This window comes from Callospermophilus lateralis, chromosome 3 (genome assembly GCF_048772815.1).
Source record: "Callospermophilus lateralis isolate mCalLat2 chromosome 3, mCalLat2.hap1, whole genome shotgun sequence".
NCBI lineage: Eukaryota > Metazoa > Chordata > Mammalia > Rodentia > Sciuridae > Callospermophilus > Callospermophilus lateralis.
In genome coordinates this window covers 99,368,963-99,386,371 of record NC_135307.1, presented here as the reverse complement: position 1 = coordinate 99,386,371, position 17,409 = coordinate 99,368,963, and the positions used below count along the sequence as shown (strand labels likewise).

Below are 17,409 nucleotides of genomic sequence, written 5' to 3'. Positions count from 1 at the left end.
TTAACTAAGTCAGAATAAGTTTCATCCTTTCTATTGTCCCTCCAAGTCCAATTTTAGTCAAAGACACCATCAAAATTTATTGGATAGAGACATAACTGAAAGAAATCAACAAACATGTCGTGAAGACTAAAGGCACTGTTAAGATATCACCAGGCAAGAGAACGTTTTAGGACTACTAATTAAAAGTTAATATCTGATTTCCCCAAATTAATGTTCAGGTAGTATGCACAGAGAAGAAAGACATGACTTTGGAATTTCTAAGAAGAACATTGTAGAAAAACAGAAAAAATAAGGGTGAAGCAAGTAAATGAAGTAAATGAAGATTTTCATTGGTTAGAAATAATCATGAAGTAGACTCTTAGGTTTACTTTGTACTGACATTATTTCAGGAGGTTGCTATCCCAAAACTTAGGTGAGAAACTAACACTAACACATATGAAAACATGAAAATCTATATAAAACTATATAAAAATGCTCAAAATGTTGTAAGACTAATAGGAAGAATGGTAGATGCAGGTAGAATGTATGATGTATCAAAGTGCATAAATGCATTTTACTGTTATATATAACTAATTAAAACAAATTTAAAAATTAAAAAAAACAAAAGGATGTACCATTTTCCCAAAAAACTAAGTACTAGTGCTTATTTTATTAGTGCTGCATACTAAGATGGCACATTCTTTGGGGTAATGTCTTTTTACACAGAAATCAATAAGTAAGATGTAAAAAATTTACCATATTGTTATGTACCAATTAAACCCTTCAGGAACCTTTAGTGAGAATCAAGTATTTGGAAGAAATAGGCAAAAGTTGGAGTTTTGGCTTTCCACTTGTAGTTTCAGGAAAGTCTGAGACTACTTTTTCACATACATAAATGTGAGGATAGAAATGTCCATAATATTGTGATTCTTCTAAGATTTCAGTAGCTTGGGATATGTAAAAGAATGTTGGAAATCATAAACTTCCAGAACACAAAGGTTGTTGTTGTTGGGAATCATTGACGCCATTGTTGTGGTGGCCATTGTCATCATCGATACCATCTTGAATTTATGGAATATGAAAAAGTAATGAAACACTGACTCTGCTAACACTTAATGAAATTAATTTTTCTATGACTTTTTTAATTTAACAGTTTTTTAAAATTATAACTGACATATGCTTGAGTGTACATGTATAAAATATACAGTTAAGTCCTGACATATATGTTCACCCATGGAACCATCACCATGATTGATATAATTTACACATTCCATCTATTCCAAAGTTTCCTTGGATTTCTTTGTAATCATGTACTCTTATCCATTTTATTCTTCACTTCCCAGATGTCTACTGACCTGATTTCCTACAATATATTGTCCACATTTTGTATTTTCTATAATTTTATGAATTCCATTATCATAATTATTTTGATATATATCTACCTTATTATGTATATCAATAATTCCTTCATTTTAATTATTGAGTAGTAGTTTAGTTTATGAATATATCAAAATTTATTTATCTGTCTATTCACCTATTGAACATTTGGGGTTGTTTTTAATTTTTAGTTATTAAAAAGAAAAAGGTTATGGATATTTATGTATGTCCTTTTGTGGACATTTTCTTTCTTTCTAAGAAACTAATGAACTGTTTCCCAAGTTGTTCTCCCTTTTTGTATTCCAGAATACAGTAAGTAATACTGTAAGTAAGTAATACTGTAAATAAGTAATGAGTTAGATAACCAACAATTCAGATCAATAGCATATCTTTGCCAACAATACACATCAATACCACAAAGGTCTAGAGGAGACAATAGGAAGTTGTTTCTACCGTGTGATATGTGGTAAAATATCACTGTTAGATTAACTGTGATACTTAAAGATACATACTGTAAACCATAAAGTACTCCCTGAATTAACAAAATAATGATATATGTAAGTAATAACTCAACAAAGTAGATCAAATTAAATCATAAAAATGCTCAAATGGTCCAAAAGTGACAGAAATAGAATAATAATTATAAGCCCTGACATTTGTGTGACCATTTTCTCAAATCTTATCACATCTATCAAAATTCACAACAAACTTGTGAAAAATTATGATGCTAATGGGTTTTAGAAATTTTTTCATAGCCAATAATAGTCTTTCAACAAGTTGCTTACAGATCTAGATCTTCTTTTGCCCAGCCTTCAAGAATTACCTTGCTATTAACACTGCTTGTTTAGACTAAATACCTATTCAATTGATAATTCATCCAAGAGGGCAGCACCAAGCAGAACTGCCTACTTCTCCCCCAACTTCCTGGTATTGGCTTTCTCTAGCTGCTGGTATTATTCTCAGTATCATCTCTACTTCAATTAGAATGAAAGCTCTGAAAGAGAAGGCACTTGTATTTTATATTTACCTGAGTGTCTATAGGATGGAGGAGAATGCCTCATGTATTTATATGTTCAATAAATTATTTCTCTGAGTAATAGGGGAACAATTGCCCAGGAGGCTGGATTTACATTCTGTGCATCTGAGTTGATAGAAACCTTCAGACTTTCAGTTTGGCTAGGAGTAATGGTAGCATGTTGATCTTATCCTTCTGACAAATGATTGGTCTGCACATGGGGTACATAAAAGTGGTGGAAGAATGAGTCATATAGAGATCAATTGGCAGTGTAGTGTTTAGGTCCTGAAAATGCTTATTAGATTAGGTTTGTTGTAGTGATCCGAAAGAACATATTAAACTCAAGGGAAATTATTTTAATCCACAAAAGAATGACTAGCAGATCCTTGGGGCTTTCCTACTCTTTCCTCCACACACAAATTTATAATAAAATTAGTCTCCTCTCAATCCCTTTTTCATGAACTAGTTCAAGTATGGCAGATTCTTTTTCTTCTGATCTTGACAGATCCTTATAAATAATCCCCAGTGCTCCAAGAATTACTATTTGTAATACAACTGCTCCCTAAATACTTGCAGCTTGCAGGAATTGGGTATTTTTTTTTAATTCCATTTGGTTTTCAACATAAAATTAAGTTTATGACACCTTGTAGCTCTGCCTATCAAATATTACACTGCTATCTTTAGCATTCTGATCTGATATTTTATGGCTTGTTGACTGTGAATTAATTTTCTTTGGTGACCCTAAGTTCATACTTTATGACATTCACTGCAGACATTCTATACACCCTTCCTTTCTTTAAAAAGCCCTTAGGTTCTAGTGTGAAGCCATGATAAAGTCAAATCCTATTCTATGGACTCAACCTAATTTAGTAAGTATTGCTTTTATATCTCTTATTGTTAATTATTTATAATGTAGACAACAATTGGAACAAACAAAAAAGATTCTGGGAGCTATGGCTATGACTCAGTGGTAAAGCACTTACCTAGCATGTGTGAGGCACTGGGTTGCATCCTCAGCACCACATAAAAATAAATAAAATGAAGGTATTAAGTACATCTACGACTAAAAAAAATTTAATTAATTAATTAAAAAAAGATTCTAATCCCATAAAGTGTTTTGTTTAAACATCTCTTTGATTTCAACAATTTTTTGACCATTTTCTATGACAAACAACTTGCTGACACTGATACAATCACTGTAATCCAGCTCAGGCAACTGAGGAAATGTTTTTGTTACGGGCAGGCTATATGGGCAAGGACCAAACAGACTCCATTTTACCCTGAGAGTCCATATCATGTAAGAAATGCTTCTCCCATGGGAAAGCCCCGCCTCTGTACCCATTAATAGTTACCTAGCATAACACATTTGGCAACACAAAATAGAAATTCTTATAAGATGTAAAATTGTTCTCTTTGGTTTCCATTTTTCTTGGGCAATATACCCTGTCAGAGATTGGTTTTCTAGACATTACTAACCATTCTCTAACTTGTACTGAACTAGGGTCATTTTGACCCACTTCCCTTCTGCTTGCTTGCTGCTATCCAACCTGGAAAGTCCCATGGAAAATACCAGTGTACCTATTGCACTGTCTCGCTAACTGCTCAATTCAGCTTCTGTGCCTCCTCCATATGTGTTTTTTGTCTTTAAATGTCCTGAAATGTGGAAAGGGTAAAGATTTGCTCCCAAGATGTAGGCTCTCTATTCACCTCACAGATTGTTTCTTTTGCTGAGAAGAAACTTTTTTAGTTTGAGTCCATCCCATTTATTGATTCTTGATTTTAAATCTTGTGCCATAGGAGTCTTATTAAGGAAGTTGGGGCCTAATCCCACATGAGGGAGATTAGAGTCTACTTTTTCTTCTATTAGACACAGGGTCTCTGGTTGTATTCCTAAATCCTTGATCCATTTTGAGTTGAGTTTTGTGCCTGCTGAGAGATAGGTGCTTAATCTCATTTTTTTTTGCATATGGATTTCCAGTTTTCCCGGCACCATTTGTTGAAAAGGCTATCTTTTCTCCAATTCATGTTCTTGGCACCTTTGTCTAATATAAGATAATTGTAGTTTTGTGGGTTAGTCTCTGTGTCCTGTATTCGGTACCATTGGTCTACCATTGGTCTGTTTTTGTGCCAATACCATGCTGTTTTTGTTACTATTGCTCTGTAGTATAGTTTAAGGTCTGGTATAATGATGCCACCTGATTCACTCTTCCTGCCAAGGATAGAGCACTAATCACTAGGGTATATAAACTAGACACCCAAAACAAACAAACAAACAAATAACCCAATCAATAAATGGGCCAAGGAACTGAAGAGACACTTCTCAGAAGATAATGTACAATCAATCAGCAAACACATGAAAAAATGTTCATCATCACTAGCAATTATAGAAATGCAAATCAAAACCACTCTTAAGATTTCATCTCACTCTAGTCAAAATGGCAGCTATTATGCATACAAACAACAATAAGTGTTGGCGAGGATGTGGGGAAAGATGTACACTCATACACTGCTGGTGGGACTGCAAATTGATGCAGTCAATATGTAAAGCAGTATGGAGATTTCTTGGAAAATTGGGAATGCAAACACCATTTGACCCAGCTATTCCTTGCCTCGGTCTATACTCAAAGGACTTAAAAACAGAATACTACAGGGACACAGCCACATCAATGTTTATAGCTGCACAATTAACAATAGCTAAATTGTGGAACCAACCTAGATGCCCTTCAATAGATAAATGGATTAAAAAATGTGGCATATATACACAATGGAATATTACTCAGCAATAAAAGAGAATAAAATCATGGCATTTGCAGGTAAATGGATGGAGTTAGAGAAGATAATGCTAAGTGAAGTTAGCCAATCCCCAAAAAATAAATGCTAAATGTTTTCTTTGATATAAGGAGGCTGATTCGTAGTGGGATAGGGAGAGGAAGTATGGGAGGAATAGACTAACTCTAGATAGGGCTGAGGGGTTGGAGGGGGCAGGAGAGGGCACAGGGTATTTAATGATGGTTGAATGTTATGATCATTATTATCCAAAGTACATGTATGAAGACACGAATTGGTGTGGATACACTATGTATACAACCAGAGATATGAAAAATTGTGCTCTATATATGTAATAAGAATTGTAATGCATTCCACTGTTATATATATAAATAAAAATAAAGAAATACCCTAAAATGTTCAGGCTCAGGGTTGTTTCTTGCAGAGACAGTTATGGGTTCTACAGAGAGTGAGGGGCCGTCACCTGCCACCTGGCTAAATAAAGACTCTTCAATTTGGACAAAATTGGGACTTGGTGTGTTTTCTGAGCGACCTACTCCACAACTTCCTTCCCATGTATTCCAGGAAGTAACTATGCCAGTGAGCTAGGCAATAAATCAAATCCTTGATTATGTTCCGGCTGTCATTTTTAAATATTAGCCAGCTGTGCTATGCAGATATTTTTATTTAACTGTAGTGTTAAGTAAACTATCTCCTATAGTGCTTAGTTTATGTTTAATTCATGCTCATCCTTGACTCATCCCTCAGCACATGGAAGAGTGAAAAGTCATGGCCTGAGGTACTTTCTGCCATCACAGTTGGGCACCAAGGATCTAATATAGAGTCCTCAGGAAACACAGCTGACAGACTCCTCAAAGGGGCCAAGGCAATTGTGTCTCCAAAGAGCACTATGAGTTTATGGTACCTTTGTTTTGTACTGCGTTTTACGATAACTTTATCGAAGTAAGATGGGAAATATTTTTTTTTTGTACAGTCCCATTAAGAAACTGAGATTCAAAGAGCCTAAAGGGTTTCCTAGAAGTAAAGAAGCATGTTTGATCCAGAACAGTTCTGGAATTTATATTTATAAATTTGTAGGTCAGACAGCTTTCTGGTATAACATATGGTCAGTTATTTCACTTACACCAAGTAGAGTGTTTTGCATACCATGGTCACTTGGGCAAAGCAGGTGGAGTCTAACCAATACCCCATGGAGAAAGTGGAACTGTCTAGTCATTTACACAAACAATGTTTAAACACTGGTGCCTTGCTTATTCAATACAATAAGTGAGGGCATGTTTGTACTCCTATCACAGGTATTGACTAGATTTCTGTTAATACAGTTCTCTATTTCAATGATTAATACCAATGGAAAACATATTAATTAACACACCCCTACTATTACCTTTATGAAATCTAGGAGAGAGTCAGCACAGAATTTTGATTTTATTTCAGAAACTGGGCAAAAATTAGACACCAAGGATCTAATATAAAGACCTCAGGAAACACAACATCAACATATACATAAAATGTAGGTTTCTGAACTCTCAAATTTTCTTTATATAACCCACTGTGAGAAACTCACTCCTTTTCCTCCAGAGGGAATGGTTTATAATAAGCATAAAACATTTCATTAGTGATAACATAGGAAAGTGAAATCAAACGTCATAATTAATCATGAAATGATCATCCATACAGTATATTAGGATCAAAGAGCAAAGATAATGAGCACCTTAGATTTATATAATGCTTTATCATCTTCAAAGCTCTTTAACAGTCATTATCTGAACTAATCTCCATGTGGTGTTTTAGAAATTAGAGGTGTGTTTATACTCTTCCCATCCCCAACTCCTGCAAGGGCTGAGTGGGTCATGCCTCTGTTCTCTGTGGATGCTCTCCAGAGTGCCCCGTTCTGGAGTCACACAACATCCACAGTCTTTTGAGGATTAAAATTTCACAATTCTTGTTTTGACCTATGGTAAGAGAAATCTAAAATTGAAATTACTTACTATTAAATCCCGGAAGGGCATCAAAGTGCCTTTAGTAGAGGGACATTTACATTTTTCTTTTAAAGAGAGAGAGAGAGAGAAAGAGGGAGGAATTTTTTAAAATATTTATTTATTTTTTTAGTTTTCGGCGGACACAACATCTTTGTTTGTATGTGGTGCTAAGGATCAAACCCTGGCATGCCAGGCGCGCGAGCTACCGCTTGAGCCACATCCCCAGCCCCAACAATTACATTTTTAAACTAAATTCAAAACTTGAAGAAATTTTAAATTGCATTTCCATTTTACCAGCTTTCTGTCTGCTTGTCTTATTCGGGTTAAGAGCACTTTTTCAAGTGGAGAATTTGGATATAGGAAAAAGCACATTTCCTAGTTGCTTTTTGTCTTATGTGTGGGGGCTGCTTTGTGGAGTTGACTCTACTGTAACTCCTCCAGCTTCAGGTCTCTCCTCAGACAAATGAGAGAGCAGCAAAGCAATCTTTCAGATCCTTTGCCCAATCTCAGTTCACTAATTCTATTTCACCACTACTTTCTTTTTCTTTGTACAGCACCCTAATTGATTGTTGATTCTCTCTTGGCCTCATTAAATCGGATTAGAATTCTTCTGACATTAGAATATCATTGTCATGTTTACCTGTAAAGTCCTGAAGCTCAAAAAAAGGATGTGGTCTAATAGCTAAATTATGGAATCAACCCAGATGCCTATCAATAGCTGAATGGATTAATAAATTATACATTCTACTCAACCATAAAAAAAAAGAATTTATGGCATTTGCTGGTAAATGGATGGAAGTGGAAAAAAATATCATGCTTAGGGAAATAAGCCAAACTCAAAAACTCCAAGATTGAATATCTTCTCTCATATGTGAAAGCTAGAGTAAGGTAAAGGGAAAAGGGGAGGGAAGGATAGGATAATATAAAGAACCAATCAAATATAAATTAATATACAAGTGAAAGAAGGTCCAGTAGAGGAAGGAGAATGGGAGAGGGGAGGGAAGATTGGACAGAAAATGTAGAGGGAAAAGGAGGGAGATCAGGAATTGAAATGGATTTCCACGCATATATAAATTTGTTGGGATAAACCTAAGTATTATATATAACTATAAAGCTTTAATAAAAATAAACAAATAAATAAGAATGTGATTACTTTATTATATTAATAATATAAATTACACAAGTGTTAGGGAATTTATATATATTATTAAAACAAATATTACAATTCTGTGATATGTGAATTATTATCCTAATTTTTCATATTAGAAAAAATGTAAATAAATTGTCCCAAAGGAAACAAAAGCCATATTATTATTAAGACTTTCTAGTTTTAGAATGGTAGGACACATTTTTTACACCACAGTTCTTAGGGCAGAACTGTTAGGGAAGGGATAGATATGGGTGAATTAACCTATGATATGTATGCACATAAATTTATAATGAACTGATTTCCTCTGACAAAAGAGAATCATTTATAAAAGAAAGATAATTTTTCTATTATCCTATCATTTTCAAGGCCAAATGAAAACATGCACCTTTAGCTTCAACATGATATTTCTGAACCAGTGATTCCACACCTCTAAAATAAGAATGGAATTTCAGAGTTCAAGATACTGATGACTAAAAGAATTACTATCAAAGAAAATCTTGGGATTCATTTTTGATGTTATAGAAAGAAGAAAAATGAAAGTATTTGTGAGTGTAGCCTCACTTAAAGGTCCTAAGTATTCTGCCAATAAAATGAAAAATATTGTGAAAAAATTGTGAGCTATATATATATTTCATGCATGGCAGGGAACAATGGATTTATATTTGAATTTATTTTTCATTGAAAAAATGTTGTTTTAAAAATGTATGTGCTGTTATTGCCAGTACAGATGGTACCTCCTATCAAAAGAAAAACAAAGGCATATGGCATAAAAATATTTTTAAAAGCTGCCAATTAGAACATAGATAATTCATATTTCAGTGGTCCACTCCAAGGCACTCTGGGTACTTTTCCTGTGAACTGTGATGCTCTCTAGATTGTCTAACTCAGACAAACACTGATCACTGTCACATTTAGGCCTTTTGATAGGCCTTTCTTTAGTTTTGGGTAGCTTCCTCACATACTGCATTTATTACTCTGTGATTCCCCAAAGACTAAAATACTCAGCAACTATTTTCACTATTGTGTTTCTCTGGATGGATGTTTTAGTTCATAGTTTGACACAGAAGTGTTCTGGGTTAGCATTCATACTATTTTGTTTTATTTTGGCTTATCAATTAAATTCAGATTGCCAGAATTTCTATTCCATGTAAGGGTAAGTAACAGGGGTGACAGTATCCTCACATGTGAAAAATAAAAAAAAAATTAACAGCATATGAAATATTTGTTTTAAATATAATGGAGATCTGTTGGTGAAAAACAGAGATTCTTGAGAGTCAGAAAACCATGTGAAATCTACAATACCTTCACAATGATCAGTGAACGCATGTGGTGAAACTACCCCAGGCTAGCTGGAGAGCATCTAAAATTTTTTCTTTCTTTCTTTCTTTCTTTTTTTTTTTTTTTTTGTGTGTGTGTGTGTGGTGCTAGGGATTGAGCCCAGGGCTTTGTGCATGCAAGGCAAATACTCTACCAACTGAGCTATATCCCCAGCCTGCATCTAATAAATTTGATGTAATAGTGCACAGCATTCATACAAGACCAGAAATACTAATAATAATTCAAGAGTCAGTAGGCAGAGTATATTGAATCTCACCTCCATAGTGAGGCATAATTAGCTGAGACTGAGCACAATCTTATTCATATTTAACAGATTTTAAAAGCAAGATCCAAGGAACCATTGTTTACCTGTAACATTCTATCCAGAAAGATTAAAAATATTTATAGGACACCAAATTATCCAGTGATCAGCACAGTACTTTTTGCAATCTCTGACACCCAAATAAAAATTACCAGGCATGGGCTGGGGTTGTGCTTAGTGGTAGCATGCTTGCCTTGCATGCGTGGAACACTAGGTTTGATCCTCAGCACCAAGTCAAAATAAAATAAAATAAAATAAAGATATTGCATCCAAGTAAAAAAGTAAAAAAAAAAAATACCAGGATATGAAGTAGCATAAAAATATATTGTACAATGAGGAGAAAATTTACCTGTCAAAGCTGACCAAGGATAGGCACAGATGTTCAAATTGGTAGTCCAGAGCATCAAAACATTTACTATTAAGAATTGTATGGGTTTAAAAAGTTAACTTGAGATATAAAGTTAAAAGATTCAGTTTGAGTTTCCAGAGATGGAAAAGTCTAATATAAAAAGTAAAATGGCTTAGATTTATAAATATTAGACATTACAAAAGAAAAGTGAATTTTAAGCTCATATGAATATAAATAATCCAAAGTAAAAGAGAAAGAGAAAAAAAGAACAACAAAGAAACCCAGAACATTAGTGAGCTGTGGAGCCTAATGTACATGTTAAGTAGAGTTTCCAAAGGGGTTGGAGAGAGCAGAAAGGCTAATTTAAAAAATAATGACTGAAATTTTTCCAAATTTGAAAATAAAAGCCTATGGTCTCAAGTAGCTCAACAAACCCTTAAAATCAGAAACACAAAGAAAATTATAACATGTCATATCCTAATAAATTTGTGTAAATAAAGAGAAAAAATAAAATCTTAAAAGCAGCTGTGAGGAGAAAGACATGTCATGTGCATGGGAACAAAAATAAGAAAAACAGCAGGCTCTCATAGAAAACAAAAAAGCAAAGACAATGGAGCAAGATCTTTAACATTTTTTAAAAATAACAATCAAAATCATATGATCATCTCAGTAGATGCAGAAAAAAAGTGACTAAATCCAATATCCATTCCTCTTCAAAACTCTCTATTCACTGGGAATAGAAGATGGCTTTCTACTTTAATAAAGGACAACTTAAGTAATGCTACAGATTATACCATCGTCAATCAAGAAAGGAATGTTTTACATTTGAGGCTGGAGACAATACTAAGATATTTGATCTGATCAATCCTATTTGATTTTATACTGGAAATCTTAGCCAGTACTAGAGGGCAGTCAAAATTCTATTAGGTATTTTTTCTTTATTTTTGTTTTGGAAAAATTGACAAGTCACTCATATATTGCTGGTGGGACTGCAAAATGGTGTAAGCATTATGGAAAGCAGTATGGAGATTCCTCAGAAAAGTTAGAATGGAACCTCCTACTCCCTGGTTCATACCCAAAGGACTCACAACAGTGACACAGCCACATCAATGTTTGTAGCAGGTCAACTCATAATAGCTAAACTATGGAACCAATCTAGGTGCCCTTCAGCAGATGAATGATAAAGAAAATGTGTTATCTATACACAGTAGAGTATTACTCAGCCTTGAAGAAGAATGAAATTATGGCATTTGTAGTTAAATGGAACAAGCTAGAAAATATCTTGCTAAGTGAAATAAGCCACTCCCCCCAAAACCAATGACCAAATGTTTTCTCTGATATGTGGATCTAATTCACAATAGGAGCCGGGGGTGAGAGAAAAATCAAGGTACTTTGGATTAGGCAGAGGGCAGTGAAGGGAAGGCAGGGGGTATGGGAATAATAGAATGGAATCAGACATTATTACTCTATGGACATGAATTATTACACAACCAGTATGGCTCTAAAACATGTACAACCAGAAGAATAAGAAGTTATACACCATTTATATATGATGTGTCAAAATGCATTCTACTGTCATGTATAACTAATTAGAACAAATAAAAAAATTTTAAAAATGACACGCTAATTTTAATTTAGTGTGAAAATAATTGAAAAATACTAAAATAGCGAAAATAATTTTGATAAAAAAGAAGGAAGTTGGAAGATGAATACTACCTTATTTTAAGACTTATAAGGATATGATAACCAATACTATGAGGTATTAGAATACAGATAAACAGATTGATAGAGTAAAATAAAGAACCCAGAAATATAGCCATACATATACAGAGAAATAAATTTTATCAAGGATACAAAAGCAATTTATCAAAGAAAGGAATTTAGTTTTTAAAACAATGACACAGAAATAATTGTATGCTCATATGCATAAAATGAGCTTATAACTTATACTACATTTTAAATTATTTCAAAATGTTTCATAGGCCTAATGTAAAACTTACAACTTATGCAAATATAAAATAAAAATATTTTAAAATAGTCAAAATGCTAGAACAGACACTTAATCAAAGAAGATACATAGCACATTGAAAAAAAGATGCTTAAAATTATTAGGGAAATGCAAATTCAAACCTTACATGATAACAGTGCACACCAAATAGAAAGGCTAATATGAAAAAGACTAGCCTTAGGGCTGGGGATATAGCTCAGTTGGTAGAGTGCTTGCCTTGCATGCACAAGGCCCTGGGTTCAATCCCCAGCAACACACACACACACACACACACACACACACACACACACACAAGACTAGCCTTATCAAGTATTAGAAGGTTGTGTTAGATCTGAAACTTGCACACATTTGTGGTATAACTATACACACTTGGGATGCTTCACAGCATGAAAAGGAATGAACTACTGATATACCCTACAACTTGAACTGATCTCCAAGAAATTACACTGAGGGAATGGAAGAACACAAAAGAGCACATATGTCATGATTGCATTTATAAAAATGTTAGAAAATGCAACAGGAAAAGTATTCTACAGCATCAGAAAGCATAGCAATGACTGCCTTGGCACAAGGGAAGTCAGAAGGGGAGACTTCCAGTGCTCATTAATCTTATCTGTGGTGAAGATATGATCATGAGTTATACATACATCAAAACTTAACAAATTGTATATTCATGTGTAGAATTTACATTATGTCAATTATACCTCAATAAGCTATTTCTAAATTATTGAATTTCTAGCTTCTCCTAAGAACCTGGGACTTTTCACTGCATGGTGTCTGCATCATCACATGGCAACGCAAGCCCTATCTTTTCTCAGAGCTGTGTTCCCTGTTTTGCCTTGGTTTCCATCCCTCCGCCTTTCTGCCCTTACCCTGCTTCACTCATTTATTAGACTCCTATAGGAATCTGAATTTACAAGTACCAATTGATTTCCTGTCTTGTATTTAAAAACAAAGGAATATTAAAGTAGTCTCTTCCATCACTCTAAAGGGAGAAACTATCCAAATTCCTTAACTCATTCTATTGTTATCTGGTCCCAACTAATTTTCCCGACCTATTTCTTAACACTTTCATTCATTAGTCCATATACACAAGAGACTCCACTTCTTACCCACTTTGCCCACATTCCCAAATAAGCCTGTGTTTTGGGTTTGTTTACTTAGCATGTTAATGAGATTCCTGTTTAAATCATTTGTAAAGAGAGGACAAAATGAAAAGAACTGCCTTTAAATCCACTTAGAGCTTCTATTTCTACTAAATGGTAATTAGGAGATTTTTGTTTTGTTTGGTTTGGTTTTTCTTTTTTAGCTCCCCAAAGTATAGTGATAGAAAGAAAGAAACCCTTGAGAGAAAAATTTATATCTTGCTATTTAGATGCAAGATATAAGAGGTTTAAAAATAAATGTGCTTATAGAAAACAAGAGGTCATAAAGGTTCTCATCAGCCGTTTCATCAGTACAGGTTACTGTAGGTATGATTCTGTCCCATCTGACAAGCCAGGTGATGTCCAGAGCATTTTTACTGTCACTGGTCATAAACCTTCACTGTTAAAATACTGCTAAAAGAAGCCTATAAATTTCTAGCTAAGTTGGGTCATTCCCAGGTTGTAGCTCATGTTGTGAATCTTGTGCTTTCCCTCTACAAAGTCATCCTAACTGTGTTTCTTCTTTTTGCCTGAAGTATTCCTTTTATTCTTATATTTCTAAAAATAAAGAATAAATAGTAAGGGTTATGAGACTATTAGGAAGGTTTATAACATCGGTTTTACTTTTTGTAATTTCCTCATAAGAGATTATTAAAATATAATTATTTACATTCTTTTGTAGCTTGTCTTAAATTTTCCTCAGAGTTTAATATGTGTATAAGCTTTACATTTATATACTCACAAATAAAACTTCTCATCCCAAACTGGATTCAAGTTTCCAAAAATGGTTTTAGTTCTTCTTTTGTTTTTTCCAACTTGAACTGTAACATATGGGTCACTGGACCCTGTTTTGTCTTTTGCCTGCAAGCCTTGTGCAGAAACCACTGAAATAAACCAAAATAAACATTTTAATATAATAATGTTTTTCACAACAAAAAAATATTTTCTATCATTTTGTTCCCTAGGTTTGCAGATACATCCCATTACTTTCATTCTCACAACCAATAGGACTAATAAAGAATAAGTATATTAAACATTAAAATCTTTCCTATGACATTTGCTATGACTGAATACTGTTCTGACTTGTATATGATCACATTTTCTTTATTCATTGGCCTGCTGATGGCCACTTGGGTTGATTCCACATCTCAGCTATTGTGACTAGTACCACAATACACATGGAGATGTAGGTGGCTCTTTGACATATGAACTTAATTCCCTTGCGATATGTACCCAGTAGTGGGACTGTTGGATAATTTGTACCTCTATTTCATTTCTTTTCTTTGGAATTTCCATATGGTTTTTCATTGTGGCTATGTTAATTTATATTCCATGAACAGTGTACATATATTCCCTTTTCTTCATATTATTGTCAACACTTATCTTTCTCTTTTTGGCAAATAGACATTCTAATATCTATGAGGTTATAACACATTGTGATTTCAAATTGCATTTCCCTGATAATTAGTAATACTGAGCATTTTTTCATATACTTGTTGGTCAGTGTAATTTTTCTTTTGAGAAATATTAATTTAGGTCTTTTGCTCAGTTTAAATAGAAATTTGAAAAGATCAAACTTCAGCCATTTGTGACAATATTGATAAATTTGGAGGATATTTGTTAGGTAAAAATAATCCAGACACCAAAAGACAAATATCACATGAAGTCATGTATATGTAAAATCTAAAACAGTTGGTCTCACAGAAGAAGAGAAATATAGTGGTTACTAGAACCTGGGTGGCTTGTAGAAGATGGGATGGGAAATTTGTCAGGATACATACTTATAGTGAGATAGAAGGAATGCATTTCAAGAGTTATATTGAAATATATCAAAAAGATGACTCTACACACAGTAATGTGACTCTAGTTAATGACAATACACTATATTCTTAAAACATGTAAAGAGAATATATATGCTTTCACCACAGCAATGATAACAATGTGACATAATGCATTTAACTAACTAGAGTTAACTAGTACACAACATATATAATGTGTGTATGTATATTATATGTATATTTATATTTAAAAATATCATGTTGTACATAGTTAAAAACATACATTACCTGTAAATTAAAAAAAATAAAAATCTTCCTTTGACCAATATTTGATTCTGCCTCTAAAGAATAATAACTACATATAATTAATATAATAATAGCTATTACAAAAATTGCTTGCAGATGCATATGTTTTTACTCTATACTCATATGTACATTAATATATAAATATATAGAAAGATGATGAGACATGAATAATATGTGAAAATTTACATAGTGTGACTCAAAGGCCTTTGCCTTACAAATTTTTATGAGTTTGCTGTCAGTAATGATCAACTCAATCCAGTAAAAGAAGAATTTTTATTTTACCCTATATATACAAGTAAGTCAAGAAATTTTTTAAATGTTATCATACATAGGCACTTGCTGTTAACATCACAAGCAACTTCAGATGTTCTAATTACTAGATATCACTAAATGCAAATGACCTTTATTCAAGTATCAAATGGATGTGTGAGTAGTAACTAAAATGATTTCTCACTTAAAAACAACTCACTAAAGAGGTTATTACACTTGTAATTTGTTAGTTGCAAGCAGTAACAAAGCTAATTTCTTGTAATTTTCAGGGTATAGATTAATATATTAGAAGAAGACAGACTGAAGTTACTCCAATTATCTAGTATATATTTTAGAAATACAAAGTCACTGCTAGAATTGTCAATATTGACAAGATTGAAAAAATATACTTACTTTATCTATAATTATTTTTAGTGGTGATTTCTAAGACACAAAGAAATCTCAATATAGAATAAAACTTTTGAGGAAGATATATTTTTACCTGTAATGGTTATTTTTGCTGACCACTTAGATGTTCCATCCAATACACTCTGCTTGGCGGCCTTTGTGTACTGCACAAAATCTTCTTTAGAAATCTGAAACATTTCCTGAATTACTTCAAACACCTCTGGTCTGTTTTTCTCCCTGATCTTCATTCTTTCCTTCATGGCTGTAATAATGGTCTGCGTCTTGTCTTCGGCGCCATGCTTAGAACTCTTTTCTGCTGCTCCTATAGTGGAGACATCAATGGTGGTGTGAATGCTCAGGAGTTACTTTTTGATGGTTCAAATGAGGGAGAGAATGAAGAAGAAATATAGGAATGAGTGAATGCTTTCATTCTGAGGACTGGGCGGGGGGCACTATTTTAAAGAAAATATCAGAAGAATAAATCACTATATTGAGAAACAGAACAATTAAACTTCACTGATAAATGCTCCTCTGTGATTCCTGTTTTTTTTTTCATAAGTAATATTGGAATAAATTAGGGGATATACAAATATTTGGTCTGAATTTCCAAAAACTAAAATTCAAAAAACAATAGAGTTCTCACAAACATGTTATGTAACATGTATTTACTTGATGAGTATTCAAAACAAAATTGAGAAATAGATCAAATATAAATGGTAAATATTGCTCATAAATTGACAGTTTGAAAACTTGCATTTATCCAACTATCTAATTTTTTTTTGGATAAGACTTCCCCCAAATAAACAGCATAAAATTTTAATTTTAAAATTTTCTCTTCTGCATGTTATACATTGAAAGAAGGTACTATTTCACTTAAAATGAAAGTACCATTGCTCTTGTTGAAAAAATATATGGAAACAAGTGGGCTCGATGACCCATGTAGTGCCTGACAGACCACAGACCTGAACTCTCTTTTACAAATCCATAGTTTTAAACATGCTGACTTTTTACCTTCTACTCAAAACTTTTCTTGATTTCTAGAACATTGTTTTTTGTGATTGTTCTCAACTTTCTGGGTATTTATTTGCAAAACAAATCTTTCTGACAGTGAAGCCTTTCCAAAATTTGATTTCTGGGTCTTCCCTAACCTTCTCTACCTATCAGCCAGCCAGCTTTCTCACCTCTGTGTGTGATATCCTTGGTTACACAATATTATACAAGTGAATAGTGAAATACAATT

The 17,409-nt window shown here is 33.4% G+C and overlaps 1 protein-coding gene across 2 annotated transcripts in view; it reads right to left on the bottom strand.

The window, feature by feature from the left end:
• Unc13c (unc-13 homolog C) overlaps positions 1–17,409 on the bottom strand; it is a 539,205-nt gene that overhangs the window by 323,324 nt on the left and 198,472 nt on the right. For both annotated transcript variants that reach the window (XM_076848586.2, XM_076848585.2), the window contains 2 exons: positions 16,264–16,491; positions 14,171–14,312 (listed from right to left, as the gene is read on the bottom strand). In XM_076848586.2, the coding sequence (XP_076704701.2) occupies positions 14,171–14,312; positions 16,264–16,491 (370 nt within the window). The remainder of the gene's footprint in view (positions 1–14,170; positions 14,313–16,263; positions 16,492–17,409) is intronic.